General features: G+C 38.9%; 1 protein-coding gene across 1 annotated transcript; it reads left to right on the top strand.

Annotated features, from left to right (window-relative positions):
• Positions 1-2,543: 2,543 nt before the first annotated feature.
• Positions 2,544-3,467, top strand: LOC132559870 (uncharacterized). Its single transcript, XM_060224501.1, has 2 exons — positions 2,544-2,787; positions 2,833-3,467. The coding sequence occupies exons 1-2, from the start codon at positions 2,544-2,546 to the stop codon at positions 3,465-3,467; spliced, it is 879 nt and encodes a 292-aa protein (XP_060080484.1).
• The last annotated feature ends 13,769 nt before the right edge of the window (positions 3,468-17,236 follow it).

Below are 17,236 nucleotides of genomic sequence, written 5' to 3'. Positions count from 1 at the left end.
TTGTCTATGTAACCCATGTGTCCACATATGGTATTTGAATAACAATGTAGAATAGATGCATACTCAGGTATCATATTGTAAATGTCCTTGTTACTGTTTTGTGAATGTGCACGTGACGTTACTAAGTATATGTATACGTGACATGTTGTTTACGTCTCATGTATTGTCCAGTGGAATGTGTGGTATGTGGCCGAACTAGTCCGACGTGACATGGACTTCAACGTGAACGCAACTCAGCACTTCTAACACCTGCATTTGTACTGCATGCTAATTGCGTTCTCCACACCTGTTTACGTCACTTCCTTTGGTTTTCTTTCTATCTGTCTCTCTCTGTCCTGGCACTCTACTGCTGGACGTCAGCGCGAGCGGTCCAGCAAGATCATAGATAGTACACATATACTATACGTATCACTTCGTATGGTGCGGGGCCAGTGAAGCCTGGTAAGTTGACAATGCTGTGAAAGTTGATTGTATCCGGCGCGTTCGTGATTGGTGAGTGTTTGTTTCGAAAGAGGCTTGGAGTCTAAATGTTTGTCTTGTCTTTTCAGGTTCTTTTTCCCTTCAGTAATAAATCGTCGAGCAAATTTGAAATCAGAGTGATTTGTATCTATATATATTCCCAACCACACCCCGGTGACAAATGGCGCCCAACGTCGTTTTTGACGAATGAAGGAACCAGGCCCTGACGTCCCTTTATGCACTATATGTGAAATGTACACGTGTCCATCGAACGAGCCGAGATGGCCAGCTCAGCATCACACGGACGTTTGTTTGTGCCGGCCTGATTCGTATTTCGTGAACTGAGGAGCTCCGGACTCTTTCAGCTCGTCGCCCCTGGAGAGACGGGATTTGGATATGTGACATTTGACTTTTGTGTATTTGTATTTTGTGTGTTGTCTCTTGAGTCGCGTGGAGTACGTAAGTATGAGGTGCAGCACGTGAGTATGGGATTCTAATAGCGAGTGAGCTGAGAAATTGTCAGCTTGCCAGGCTTTGCGCTAGTTAATTTTTGCGGTTACTGTAAGTTCCATATTACTATTGTATGAGCGCGTAGCTAATACCATATTCTATTTTTCTGATCATCCTAATTATTTTACTGCTACAGCTAACGTCTCCGTTATTAACATCAAACACGACTATAGACAATTGACAACTACATACATTTATCGGCTACTTTTGTCTTGTTATGCGTGTATTCGTGTATTTTTGTTTTATGTGTATATTTTGTTCAATGTTGTTTGTATAGAATTCAGTGTTAACCTTGTAGGATAGGATAGGTTATATCGTAGATTTGGCTTCATTTTGATTATTGCAGATTTTGGTTCTTTAATCTTAATTTTTCTTTTTTCTGATCAATATAGGATTTCAGGTACATGCAGGCATCTGTGTTCCAGTGTCCTGTAGCCAGATCCAGGGTTGACTATTATTTTCAGCATTTGGCAGTACATTCTTACAGAATTTCACAAGTACAGATTGTGCGGGTACGTGGGGGTGAGTACTAACCCTATCTGAGTTTATTGCATTTGGTTTTTTTTTCAGCTATATGTGTTATAAATGAATTCAAAGTTGGAAAAGTATATCAATAAGCCCATTGAATGTAGATATGCTACTTTAGTCAGTAAACCAATCATTATAACATCCAGTAAAGGATTTTCATTGCGCAGGAATTTAGATATTGCAAAAAATTTAGGTATAGATCTTGAGATTATTTCAAAAGCTGGTGCTAGATTTGCTGATTATTTACCGTGGCTGCGTAAGAATATCCCAGTGCTTGTTGGTCTTCACAACCATATTACTCTTTACGTTTGGCTTGGTACCTGTGATTTGACTGTCAAGCGAGGACCTTTCATTGAGTTGCGTCATGTGACCTGTGAAAGTGCCCATTCCTATTTAGTGCATTACATTACAAGTTTTAGGAAATTCATTTCTTCTTTTTCCTCGGTTAGTTTGATTTTTGTGGAAATTCCTCCCTATTCCATAATAGAGTGGAACCGATCCAAAGGTCATACTGATCCTGAGTCGTTTAAGAGTCAGGAAGCCAGTCTTAGGGAAAGGTTGTGTTTTTTGAATGATTTCCTAAAGTCTGTAAACTATGACTTGGGAGTTACCTCTCCTTCTTTAAGGGTTGACCTACTTCGTTATAGGAAAGCCAAAAATCAGGAAAACTACAGGGTTTCGGTTAATTTGAAATTGTATAAAGATGGAATTCACCCAGGAGCTATTCTAGCACGCTGCTGGTTGAAAAAATTTGTTGTATCCATTTTGGCTGTGTGTGTGTAACCACTTACATACAGTTTACACCTATATATGTGTAGTTGCTATTTTTAGGTACATATTTTGCTAGGTGGTGTCATGTACTGCATCACTCAATGCTGGTACCCGATACCGAGTGCCTTGTAGGTAGGGGAACTTCCCAATCACTTGGTTAACTCGAGTCATCATTTGCTAGTTTTGAGTGTAGGTATATTGCCATTGTATATATATTTTATAGTGGATAAATTTTACTTGTTGTATATTTTATATAAGTTGTACTTTGATCTGTCATGGCTTCTAAAGCTACGCCAGGTGACCTAGATAATGAACCCAGCACCAGTGACCTACACAATATATCTCAGGCAGAGATGGAAATGATCAAGGTCCTGAGTGCCACGGGTAAATTCAATATAACACCCAAAAAGGAAAAACTTCCAGGTTTTGGGGAGGGTTTCATTAAGACGAGTACTCCTCATGTTGGTAGGTTTGAGGATGAATATGAGGCCGACCGTGGACAGCTTAGCTATCAGGCTAGTCGCAGGTCTCATCATGATAGTTTGTTGGTTAAGGCCCCAGAAGTACCCAAGATACCTCCATTTTCTGGAGAAGAGCCTCCTATTAAAGGAGATGTGACCTATAGGGAATGGCGTTTTGAGGTGCAGTGCCTCACAGATGACCCAGACATTTCAGATAGTGTTTTGGCTCAGGCCATTCGTAGGTCGTTGCGTGGTACAGCGCGACGAATGCTTATGTCATTAGGGAATAGTCCAGATTTGACATTAGTCCTCTCCAAATTGGATAATTTATTTGGAGACATCAGTACAAATGGCATGATTATGCAAGAATTTTTTAATTCTTGTCAAAAACCAGATGAGTCAGTCACAGATTTTGGCTGTCGTCTGGAGTCAATGCTACATGTAGCTGTTGAGCATGGCTATTTGGATAGGTATTCAAAGAGCGAGTTGCTACGACATAAGTTTTGGACTTCGTTGTCTTCGGATAGATTAAAGAGTCAGACTAGGCATAAGTATGACACTATTAAAGATTTTGACCTGTTGCTTAGGGAAATTAGAAGAGTGGAGAAAGAGTTGAGCTTACAAGATACAGCTAGTGGCTCTAATAACATCAAACCTTCTACAACTTCTTCTTCGAAGGTAAAGGCCCGACAGCAGTCGGTTACCACTGAGTCGGTGTGTCTGATGGTCAATCACTAGAACAGAGGTTTCAGTCCTTGGAAAAAGATATGAAGGCACAAATGCAGCTGGTTTTGAACAAGCTTGATAGTTTAGGGAAAAGTTCAAGTGACGATGATAAGAAAGGGAATAGTTTCAAAAAGAAGGGTTACTACGGTAACAACTCTAAGGGTCAAGGTCAAGGTCAACAACAAGGTCAAGGTCAAAAACAGGGCCAAGGTCAAAAGAAAGGTCAAGGTGAAAATAAGAGCCAAGGTCAGGGTAAAAACCCAAAAGAGTAGGGGTCTCTACGGGTGGCCGCGTAGTGACCTCAGATGCTAGTGTTAAAGGCCAAGTCAATTTAATTGAAAGACTAGTAGGTGTCTCAAATGAGAGCACTATTTATCTGGACAAAAAGGAGTTCAGGGCACTAATAGATAGTGGATCTATGGTAACTACTATATCACAGAAAGGGTTTGAGTCCTTAAAACCTCAACCAGAGCTTCACAGTTTGGAGTCATTGGGACTTGAAGTCTCTGTGGCTGATGGTTCAAGATTAAAGTATCTTGGTTATATTGAGTGTACTTTTACTCTACCTTTTTGTGACAATTTCAATATGCCCGTTCCAGTGCTTGTGGTTCCAAATACTGAGCACAATGGAAATTGTCCTGTTATAGTAGGAACAAATGTAATAAGGCAGTGTAAGAACCTGGTTGATGAAGGATTATGTGAAAGTATTCCTTCAGCATGGCAACTGGCCATGGACAGTATCCACTGTGATCAATTTGTGGTCAAGTCCATAAACAGGAAACCTATTAGGGTACAACCCTTTGAGTCAGTGGTTGTTGATGGTTTAGTTAGGGGTTTTGATCCCGCAATTAACCAGGTTGTTACTGAGAACTTATCTCTGGACAATCTTAATTATACTGTTTATCCTAGAGTGGTTAATATGAACCAAAGTTCAAGTGTCGCTAGACTTCATGTTAAGATCTGCAATATAACCGCCAAGGCTATATCGATCAGACCTAGATCTGATTTATGTAAAGTCCAGAGTGTACAAATAGTAGATAACCTAGCATCGGATGTAAAGAGTGTTGTCCCTCAATCACAACCAGAGGAGTTGGGTGTAGTTATTGATAGAGACAATTTGAGTACTGACCAGCTAACTGAAGTCAGTCAGACTCTCAGTAACTGGAGTCATGTGTTCTCAAAGAACCCAAGTGACTTAGGAAGTACCAGTATTACCAAACATAGAATTGAGTTGTTTGATGAAAAACCTTTTAAGCAACCATATCGTAGAGTTCCACCTGCTATGTTTGAGGAGGTACGCCAACATGTTAAGGACATGTTAGACATTGGCGTTATACGGGAATCAAATAGCCCCTTTTCCTCGAACATAGTATTAGTGCGAAAGAAAGACGGTTCGCTTAGGTTCTGTATCGATTACAGAATGTTGAACTCTCGTACCAAGAAAGACGCCTATATGCTCCCTAGGTTTGATGATGTTATAGACACGTTGAGTGGGTCTAAGTATTTTTCAAAACTAGACCTGAGGTCAGGATACTGGCAAGTGGAGATGGAGGAGGAGGATAAGCATAAGACTGCCTTCTCTGTGGGAAATCTCGGTTTCTATGAGTGTAATAGAATGGGATTTGGACTCACTAATGCTCCTGCTACATTTCAAAGATTAATGGAGAAATGCATGGGTGACTTGAATCTCAGAGAATGTCTGGTCTTCATTGACGACATACTCATTTTCTCCAAAACCTTTGATGAACACTTACGCAGGTTACAATCAGTCTTTGCTAAGTTAGAGGAGCATAACTTGAAACTAAAACCATACAAGTGTGAGTTATTCAAGACCTCCGTATCCTACCTAGGGCATATAGTGTCAGAAAAGGGGATCAGTACAGATCCTGATAAAATCTCAGTTGTAGAGAATTGGCCTGAACCCAAAAACATCAAGGAGCTTCGACAGTTCCTAGGGTTTGTTGGATACTACCGAAGGTTTGTAAAGGACTATGCTAAGATAGTTCAACCTCTCAACTCTTTGTTGAAAGGTCATGGCACTACGAAGAAAGCCAAGGAAAACCTTCGCACAAAAGTAACAGTTCCAGCTAAGTGGACCTGGGATGAAGCACAGCAGGAAGCATTTGACACCATTAAGAGCAAAATGGTTAGTCCCCCAGTGCTGGGCTATGCTGATTACTCCCAACCATTTGTGGTGCATACAGATGCATGTGGGTCTGGCTTAGGTGCTGTTCTTTATCAAGTCCAACAGGGTCAAAAAGTTGTTATAGCATACGCTAGCCGTGGGCTTAGACCTAGCGAAAAGAATTATCCTGCTCACAAGCTTGAATTCTTGGCTCTCAAATGGGCGGTCACGGATAAATTTCATGGCTATCTGTATGGTACGTCATTTGAAGTGATCACCGATAACAATCCTTTAACTTACGTCCTCACAACGGCAAAGTTAGATGCCACGAGCCACCGTTGGGTAGCTGCTCTGGCAGCGTATGATTTCACAATCTCCTATAGATCGGAGAAGTTGAATACTGATGCTGATAGTTTGTCGCGTCAACCACAACTATTCTCAGATGCTGTAAAGGCAATTTGTCAGTCAGCCTTGGTCTCGGTACCGTTGATTGCCTCAGTGTCAGTTGAGGCCACTCCTCCTTCGGCCGGGGAGGTTGTGGGTTCAGGCACAGAGGTTGGTAAGGTTGATTGGGCTTTGGAGCAGAGGAAAGATCCTGCTCTAGCTAGACTTTGTACTTTATTCAGTAGCGACCTTTTCCCAGGGGGAGAAGTGGCAAAGAATGAGCCGCCTGAGGTACGCAAGTATCTCAGGGAACGCCGGCGCATCTCTTTGGACCAAGGTGTTCTTTTTAGGACAGCTACTGTGGATGGTACTCATGTCAAGCAGTTGTTGGTACCACCAGCATACAGAGCCCAGGCCTTGAAGGGGGTCCACGATGACGTGGGTCACCAGGGTAAGGACCGAACGCTTTGGTTGGCTAGACAGCGCTTTTACTGGCCTGGTCTAGAGAAAGATGTGGTAGATAGAGTAGAACAGTGTGGGCGGTGTGTTAGGAGGAAGACCCCGGTGAGACGAGCTGCAGGCTTAGTTCCTATTCTCACAAGCCGGCCATTGGAGTTAGTGTGTATAGATTTCCTCAGTTTGGAGAAGTCCAAAGGGGGGTATGAAAACATACTGGTAATAGTGGACCACTTTACACGTTATGCGCAAGCAGTACCGTGTCGTAATCAGTCCGCTCATACCACAGCTAAAGCTTTATACGAGGAATTCATTGTTCATTATGGGTTTCCCGAAAAGCTTCATAGCGACCAGGGCCGCAACTTTGAGAGTAAACTGGTGAAGGAACTATGTAAGCTTGCTGGTATCAAGAAAACCAGAACTACTCCGTATCACCCAATGGGGAATGGGTCTGCCGAGAGATTCAATCAGACTCTGTTAGACATGCTCGCCATACTGGTAGAGGAGAAAAAAACAGATTGGAAGTCATATGTCCCATCCATGGTTCATGCTTACAATGCTACCAAGAGTGACTCCACCGGTTACTCCCCTCATTTCCTGATGTTTGGGTGGCATCCTAGGCTGGCTGTAGATGCTTTCCTCGGCATCGGTGCAGGTAGTACTGGGGATGGTAACCATGACACCTATGTCCACAAACTGGGAAGAAAACTTGAGTATTCATACCATGCTGCGGCAAAGGAAGCTGGCAGAAAAGCCGACAAAAACAAGGCTAGGTATGATACACGAGTTCGGGAGTGTACCATAGAGGTAGGTGACAAGGTCCTCGTCAGGCAAGTGGGTTTCCAAGGGAAACACAAGCTAGCTGACAGGTGGGAGCATGATCCATATAGGGTGGTGACCATTATAGACGACGAGATCCCTGTCTACAAGGTGCGTAGGGAGAAGGGAACTGGCCCTCTTCGTACCCTGCACCGGAATATGTTGTTGCCATTCACTGCACTACCTACCGATGAACTAGAGGAGCAGGTGAGCTGCAAAGCCCCCACATCTCCAGCCACTCGGTCAAAGAGGGTGAGCAAGCCTTGTTCTGACTCTGACTCAGACTCAGGTTCCAGTAGTTCACAGGATAGTTGCAGTGGGCGATATGTTATTCCCCAGCGTCGTAGGCAGGAGTTATCTCCCATACGTGATCATGGCACTTTGGGAGGGTCCGGGAGCTCAAATAGGTCAGGAGGCTCCAGGTCAGTATCCGGAGTTGTGGAGATGCCCAGAACAATCTCTCCGATATCGCATAGGGAGTACCGAGGTTCGGAGTCCGTATTGCGGGAGGCTCCAGGGAGCCTGGAGCAGGAAGTCCGTCCGGAAAGAGCTCGGAAACCCCCGGACAGATACGGGGATTGGGTTATGTCTCAACTTGTCAGGGAGGGACCCACTAAAGATGAAATTTATGTTTGAACTATATCCGGGTTTGGTTTTAACTAGGTTATTCATTTTAAATGTGTATTGTTTGCACGTGAATTAGTATTTGTATACTGTTAAGGATATAAGAGAGGGCAAAGTGCCCTGGTACATGGTGCAAAGCACCAGGGTTGTATAGGTGGTACTAAAAATTATTAATTGGAATTTTACTTCCAGCAGGTATCAAAGGCTGATTTTATTCCCAGCAGAGCGGTATTTTATGTTTTTTTACTCACTCTTGGTGGAGATTGAGATTTGGTACTGTGGTTATTTATGTATTTAAAATACTAATCTGTGAGATCTGTTTTTGTTGCAGTGCTGCAATGTACATATACTGATTTGTTTTATTTTCAGAATTTTGTATACATAGTTTGGTTCTATTGTAGGCAGACCATGTGCCAGGTTGCTGCCGTAGGAATGGGTGATTAATCAAAAGTAGGTTTGATGCTTATGCATTATATCTTAAGTATATTGAAAAATGTGGGACACATTTTCCCCAAGGGGGGGAGTATGTAACCCATGTGTCCACATATGGTATTTGAATAACAATGTAGAATAGATGCATACTCAGGTATCATATTGTAAATGTCCTTGTTACTGTTTTGTGAATGTGCACGTGACGTTACTAAGTATATGTATACGTGACATGTTGTTTACGTCTCATGTATTGTCCAGTGGAATGTGTGGTATGTGGCCGAACTAGTCCGACGTGACATGGACTTCAACGTGAACGCAACTCAGCACTTCTAACACCTGCATTTGTACTGCATGCTAATTGCGTTCTCCACACCTGTTTACGTCACTTCCTTTGGTTTTCTTTCTATCTGTCTCTCTCTGTCCTGGCACTCTACTGCTGGACGTCAGCGCGAGCGGTCCAGCAAGATCATAGATAGTACACATATACTATACGTATCACTTCGTATGGTGCGGGGCCAGTGAAGCCTGGTAAGTTGACAATGCTGTGAAAGTTGATTGTATCCGGCGCGTTCGTGATTGGTGAGTGTTTGTTTCGAAAGAGGCTTGGAGTCTAAATGTTTGTCTTGTCTTTTCAGGTTCTTTTTTTCCCTTCAGTAATAAATCGTCGAGCAAATTTGAAATCAGAGTGATTTGTATCTATATATATTCCCAACCACACCCCGGTGACATCTATGATTCTTCTCTTCATGTATTATCCGCAGATTCAAACGTTGTAAAACAAAACAAAAAGTATATTTAACAATTTCAAGATTAGTCCGATCACTGGCTTATGTGCTTCAATCCGTCAAAGAAAAAAGTTGTTCTCTTCTCTTCCAGCATACTTGATGTTAAACTATACCTCACATGTAACATTAAACCGTGTCCCTTCAACGATTCACATTGCCACCCTGTGGTGTTTCAAGCAGTAACTACAAATGGCATCATTACCTTCATTAATTTATCAAAACAATGTCTAAAGCAACTCGTCAAAAGCAATTGAAAAATATAGTTAATAAGGACACATTAAATACATGATATACATACCATTTCAGGAGATCGACTTTTGAGTATGCTTCTTGTGTCTGGAACAGATGTTTCGATGAACTGTCAAGTGTCTTGGAAAGGCTTCAATTAGAAGATTCGTGTCTGTTCTTTCTTCTGTAGAGGCCTTCAAAATCTAGAAGAGAGAACTTTAAAATATCTACCTTCAGAACGATTCCTTATAGATTACTTTCTGCTTATCTTCGTCGTTTGCTTCCATCAATACTAAATCTTTGGTTAATTTAAATGAGTTTCGTAACTTAGATAACTATTGACAGCCAATTTGTAGATAAGATGTATTTAAAAAAGTGAATTATCCCCTCTACATTACACTTGTGGAATGGACATGATTCAGCTGAAATTAACAACTGTACCTCTCGTTCTCCAAAGTACTTAAATATAAGTAGCCAATATCATTTGGTCATTTCCACGCCAATTACACATAATTAATGGGGTATAAAAACAATCTATTTACATGCCATTATGGTTAGACTAATGAAGATATCTGTCACCAATATTGTCTGCTCACAATTTCATAATAAAAACAACCTAACTTAAATTTCCTGACTTAAAGATAATCTGCTTGGTTTTACTCAAATTAAAAAAAAAATAAAAATAAAAAGCTGAATCACTCTGTAGGATGTACACCACGTAAAAGACATTGGGTATAACAGCGCGTGATTGAAATGTGACACAAAAGCGCGTTGTAGAAATGTGACAAAACAGCGCGTTTTAGATGTGACACAATAGCGAACAGAACAGCGTTATAACACCTGGTATACAAAAAAATACACATTACACCGTGAAATAATAGACCGCCAGATTAAGAATAACACATAGTGATAGAACATTAGGTTACAGAAATGTGACAATAAGTGAAAGATTTAGTTCTAAATTTTAGTATTTTGTCTTCAACAGATTCTTTCTGGTGATTGATTGGTTATATCAAATGAAGATGAAGGGTACAGATGATACTTTGAATGTTTAAAGAGAAATAGAAAACTATGAATTGAAATTTAGTTTGATAGCTGTATCTGATATGGAACTCCGGCCTTTCACATCCTCAAAGCCGAACAAAAAAATTTTGTCGCACATTCCAAAACTTATCGTATCGATCCTGATTATAAACCCGATTTTGATGTCCTCTATAACTTAATTTCTCTGTGGTTTGCTTCAGATGTCGTTACCTCATTCTACCACAGCCTCTAATTAGGGCTATACATCCCAGGTTTATGATGATGAGACCTGATCCCGTATCAACAATAACGGGGACACATAGAGACCAACAAAATCGATCGAGTCATCTACATGACTTGTGAACACGATAAAAACATTGGCAATAGGCGACGTTAAAATTTGTACTCCGGTATATAAAGTTCTATGACCAGTACCAATCCATGTAGAATGGGTCAGACATGTGATGACTACAGTCAAAAATAAGATAGGATCGTCTTTTGTTATTCATTTTAAAGAAGGTAATATTGAATTTCGGTTTTACTGTCATAAAATGTCAGCGAATGGCGAGTCAAATAATAAAAGTTTAAAACTATACAGGTTAAGTATATGAAATACGAGTGTCTCTGCTCGAATAAAACATTAACCTTTACATATCATATACCATATGTATAAAACTAATAATCCCAAACTTCACATTTCCTATTCGGCCTTTCCAGTCACAGACAAATGGACCATTACCTTTTCAGCATTCAAGTTTCAATATATTGATAATTCCGATACACTTGGCAGTGTCCTTGTTATATAGGGTGTGATTGACGGACGTATACTTTATATTTCTCGTTGTTTGTTTGTTTGTTTTTTTTTTTAAATAAATTACGATATCATACAGTTACATATTTATATTGTACTTGTAACATAAACGGGTCTACTTCATAGCAAATGGTCCATTCTTGTATTTGAAGCTACATTACACAAATTTATTCTATCATCCAGCACATAAAGATACGATTTTCTATACTTGTGAACAACTTTACCATCAATTCCTACCATTCCTTATCATAGCCTTCCGGTTTCCGAACACAGACGAGCATTAAAACTGCAGTTGACAGATATCTTACTGATTGTATATAATGTTTTCAAAAAATTGTTTGAACATGAAAATGAAACATCGGTTTTGTTGATTGAGCAGTATCGGACAACTGGAGTAGAGAATATTGAAGCAACATTTTAAATCAAATATAATCGAAAGCTTGGTTATTTAAAACTAGGACCAGTTGCGTGTATGATACAGTGAACAGTGGCCCGACATAAAAGAATACCGAAACTTGAAAACAGATGATATCATTTAAAACGAAGTGATATACATGAACGAAATGTTAACCGAATATGTGATTTTTACAGAAAATAAGAGGTCGAGAACGGGGATGGCTGCCCAGATAACATGAGCTTTCTTAGAATAAACATCTTTGAATAGTTGTAAGGGTGTTACCCCTGAGATGGCGTTTGAGATAGTGGTCCTGAAATGACGGTCGAAAGATTTTGATCCTGTGAAGTGATGCTGACATCCTCCTGAGCTGATGATGAAAAACATTGGAACCAGATTCGAAAGAGTTCTGATCATAATTTCCACATGGGAGACTTCTGATAATATTTTTAAAAATCATTATAAGAAAAGTAGAACACTCGAATATGAGGAACGATACGAATTAATGGGAACTGACAAACGTAGTACACATTACGATTACCATCACTGGAGTTAAATGTCTGTAAAGCGAATACATACGAACAAAACAATGTGAAATGTCCAATAACATGAATATCACGATACATTGTAGGACTACCACGATCTAAACACATCACGAAGTGGATAGAAAACAAAATAATTACTTACGAACAGAGATAGTTTTGTGTCGGTTATCGATGAGAAGGGTCTCCAGAAATGTTTTTTTTTATTATGTTGAAACCTCATCTACAATGTATTATGTAAAACAAGAATTTCCGGTCAGAATGGTCGTTCCTATCACGTTTCGTCCCGAAATGGAAAGAAGTGAAGTTCAGAACTCTCACGATCGCCGATCCGACACTTTAGCCGTAGTCGATAACATTAACGAGATCTTATTATGATCCCTTACTGATGCAAGAGACATAACTCTTACGATTCGTCAGTCAAACGATGACTAAATGAGTTTTATAGATATTTTAACGAAGGATCATTACATGTAACAAGTGCCATCTACCGGAGTAAAGCTATAGGAAGTAATTCAGTCTATCATTCTGCCGGATTTTACTCACTACTCATGTTTGATTACATTTGACTCCTTTAACAAATCTTAACAATCATTGCTATTAAAAATACAAATTACATCTATATGATGTTAACGCTTAAAATAAACAAAATAATTTTCTCAGGACGACAAATATAAGATTTTCCGTGGTGTACCTTATACGAGTAGTTTCTCGTTGTACTAGGTAATGGCGAGCGTAGCTCGTGGGACCCCACATGAGCTGCTTGCAAAACAAGCCCGACAGATAACAGATGCCAAGAAAATAGTAGGAAAAAATCATCCAAACTCTCAGTCATAAAGTGATACGGAAATGGAAGGCCGAGTATTGCTTTGCGTCAATGACGGATAGCAAGATGACGGAAGTAGCAACAAATAGTCTCGTTCACCAAGACGTTTGATCATGTGTGCAGATAACACGAGTCTGCATAACTGATACTAAGCGATAAATATCTTACCTGCCTAGCCTGCCGAAAGACTTCACAGGAAAAAGAAACATCACGAATAACAGTAAAGCCTGTCTATAGAGGCCACTCAGAGAAGCTTTAATACAGAGGTTCAATAACTATGAAATGTAATATACAAGAAACAAGAAAGTGCACTTTATAGACAGGTCGCCTTTCAATAATGGCAGTAACCAGTCAACAACAAAAGGTCTGTTTTCAGGTCTTTTATTTTTCAAAGGTGATAAAAAGTATAAAAGGGGCGTGAAAACAACAAGGTGTGAAGGTGCGAAACATAACTCCCGATTCCGATGCATTTGTAAATGTTACCCAAATCAAAATATTTTGCTTGGTGTTTATTGCTGAGAATTGGCGTGGGCGATGTAAAAATCTATTCCGTTTGCTGTTATTAAAAGAACGATAAATTGACATGCTGTTTATTTATTTATTTTTTCATTTGCTTTCCTCATTTTTCCCCAGGGATGTTTGGTTTGCTAGTAACTTTTTTGCCAGATTAGCAGTTAAATACTTTCGAATCGAAGAATAAATTTTGTACAATTACCCACACTCGCCCAGCGATGAAACACTAGTCTTTCTAAAAAGACAAAATGAACCCCCATACCTCTAATTAATACAACCATTCAAGACATTTCATGTCCAAAACATAATTATTCATATTGTTTCCAGCTTTTAGAAATGGAGTAAAAACACGTGACCAGTTGCTGTTCGTTATTAGTATACCAGATGACTGTACATGTGTATTTGTTGTCAATTTCCACCATACATCTTCATTTGTAAAGAAAGAGGTGGGGTGTATTTCGTTAATTTGACTCAATTATTGATAGGTTGCTCAATGTACCTATAGTCACTAGATTAACGAATTAATAAAAACATGGATTCATTTTAATAACCTAGCATCTGCATATCTACTTGGACACCCTCCTACAGTATATGGTCATCGTTTTTCTGCTCAATAGGTTCTCAGCGGCATATATCAAAATAGTTAAAAAAAAATCCTCATATATATCACACGATGGAAATTTCCAGTTGTATATTTCTATAGGACCGTTTTGACAGCTTTGAACTAGTGACGTCACAGGTGTGGGCTTCTCATATCGATGTGATCGGAGTTCAGTCAAAGGTGTAAGTCTAGGAAAAAGAAATGACTATGGTATTCGCACTTCCGTTACTTTAAAACTGTATAATATAAAGTAGTTTAAAGCTTGATATAGCAAGATATTCAGGAGGCCCGTGAGAACACAATTTTGATAGACTCTGGTTTCCCTTCATGCGTTGTTCTACACATGTTTGTTTGTTTTATCATAGGAAATTTGGGAAATTGTTTCAGGAAAATGAAAAGGTTCTGCCGAGATTTGAACTTGGATCGCTGGATTCAAAGTCCAGCATGCTTTTTTCCATGAAAAAACATCATTCAAGCGTTTATTGTTCCAATTATAGGGCCCCAGATGTGAAGTCCCGTTTGACCGAATGCCTTACATATTGTAGTGTCATCAGTTTGACATGATGTCTTACAAATTGTAGTGACATCAGTTTGACCTAATGCCTTAACTATTGTAGAGACATCAGTTTGACATGATGTCTTACATATTGTAGTGACATCAGTTTGACCTTATGTCTTACATATTGTAGTGACATCAGTTTGACATGCTGTCTTACATATTGTAGTGACATCAGTTTGACATGATGTCCAACATATTGTTGTGACATCAGTTTGACATGATGTCTTACATATTGTAGTGACATCAGTTTGACATGATGTCTTACATATTGTAGTGACATCAGTTTGACCTGATGTCTTACATATTGTAGTGACATCAGTTTGACCTTATGTCTTACATATTGTAGTGACATCAGTTTGACATGCTGTCTTACATATTGTAGTGACATCCGTATGACATGATGCCTTACATATTGTAGTGACATCAGTTTGACCTTATGTCTTACATATTGTTGTGACATCAGTTTGACATGATGTCTTACATATTGTAGTGACATCAGTTTGACCTGTCTTACATATTGTAGTGACATCAGTTTGGACCTTATGTCTTACATATTGTAGTGACATCAGTTTGACATGATGTCTAACATATTGTTGTGACATCATTTTGACATGATGTCTTACATATTGTAGTGACATCAGTTTGGCATACATATTGTAGTGACATCAGTTTGACCTTATGTCTTACATATGGTAGTGACATCAGTTTGACCTTATGTCTTACATATTGTAGTGACATCAGTTTGACATGATGTCTTACATATTGTAGTGACATCAGTTTGGCATGATGTCTTGCATATTGTAAAGATGTCAGCTTTTGTACATTTTACAACATGAGACAGGATATATTTTAGATTAATAATGCAGCGATTCTTAATGGAATAATCTTGTATAATGCAAGATATTCATTCCTCTCTTGCTGCAGATGATTATCCGGTTTATAAAGAATTTAACGAGACAACGGGAATATTTATTTTTTAAAAAATGACCGAGAAACAATTTTTTTCTGTTGTTTCGGGAATTTGACATTGTCACTAATATGCGTCTTATCTAATGTGTCCTATCATCTGCATAATTGTAGAGATAATTGATTTTGACACAGTTCAAAGTCTGCTTTAATTATACTTTTTTTTTATACATTAAAGATTGAAGTTTGACAACTAACCCCTGAATGATCCCACTCCAGTGCATGTGCCGGTCTGTGACATTATGACCACGTCAATTCGACTGCCGCCTGTTTTTGAGGCAGCAGTTTCTCAGTCTCACTGTTGCTTCCTCGGCATCAGACACGGAAGAATGTAGTGGAAGATCTTGGACAAGTTCATAAGCTGGCACCAATGTAATGGTTGTTGTCTCAGTCCCTACCATCGTCTTCAAATAACTCTCAGCACAGAAGACTGGCTCACAAAGCTAGCCTGAAAGCTGTTAGGAAAGTGTTAAGAAAATTTACTTGAGTAATTGGTCGTGAAAAATCTTCGAATAATCCTAGACACAGTAGGAATACAGTGGTTACTAACATTTAGAGTAAATAGAAGTTCCATTGCTAGCTTTTAACATTGATGACGGGTAAATCATCAATTCCAATTGCCTTTTTGCAATCTAGTTTAGATATGATACTGATATCATGTAAAATGTTCATGAAAACGACAAAGCCAAATTGTAGCGAATTGAAATCTCGCTACCGTAATATAAGAGGATATAATATTTTCCCCAATCTTGCTCCTGGTATTAGGGTTCAACTGTGTGATTGATGATATATCCATCAAGAGCAAGTGTGACTAACTGATATTTGTAACCGATTTGTGTTTATAAATACTTCCTATAAAACCGTGTTACAAATGATCTGTAGTACATACCATTTAATATGTTATAAACAAATTTAAATGTCACAAATACTCAATGATAATTGGAAAATGCTCGGTCGGCTAGTGATGTTACAGATAGAACTGTAAGTACCACTTTATACCGCGGGATATATGTACAACAACCTTTTATCAAAGGTCATTTCGCGATGAGATTAATGTTGTGTGAAAAAAGCGTAAATATAAAGGGATAGTTTCAGTGATTTTTGAAAGAAGTAAAAGAAGGGTTATGTTAACATTTACTTCGCTAATTTGTAAATATAGAAACACTAGGACGGCCAGAAAGATCAACATTATCAAATTCCCTACCAATAAACCAGCAACTATTTCTAAAAAATATCTGGTTAGATACATTGAGGCTACTTTCTCAAACCTGCTTGATAAAACAGGAAGTATAGAAGTTGGCTGAAAATCTTTCTAGCTCAGTCAACTACTATATCTGTCAATAAGATACTTTCCGACACAGTTACATTTCATTTTCATTTCCAAAATTGTATTGGTATAAATAACTAACCGATTAAACAACAGGCTGAACGCCTATAGCATCAGTCTTCTCCCACAATTTTCACACACTGTAAGAGAGAGAACTCTTTTTAAAAGTTCGGCTTAGTATAATAATCTAAACATAATTCAGCTGTGATTACCGTAATTTCTTAATGTTATAAGAATATGATTGCAATCACCAGCAAGCTTTCTTATCAGAATAATGTAATACTTCGATTCATTTTTAAATAAACTCATAAAACTAGTCATCTTGTACATCATTTTGGTATCATTAATATGCCTTACCACAGTAGA

Source organism: Ylistrum balloti, unplaced genomic scaffold (assembly GCF_031769215.1).
Source record: "Ylistrum balloti isolate Yb309-2 unplaced genomic scaffold, AGI_CSIRO_Ybal_v1 Utg370988, whole genome shotgun sequence".
NCBI classification, from domain to species: domain Eukaryota; kingdom Metazoa; phylum Mollusca; class Bivalvia; order Pectinida; family Pectinidae; genus Ylistrum; species Ylistrum balloti.
The sequence above is the reverse complement of the archived record's forward strand: the minus strand, read 5'-3'. Positions and strand labels throughout refer to the sequence as shown.

Coding starts and splice junctions, on each gene's coding strand:
- LOC132559870 (XM_060224501.1), top strand. CDS start 2,544: ATGGCTTCTAAAGCTACGCCAGGTGACCTAGATAATGAACCCAGCACC. Junction 2,788..2,832: donor ACAGCTTAGCTATCAGGCTA/GTCGCAGGTCTC, acceptor AGGCCCCAGAAG/TACCCAAGATACCTCCATTT.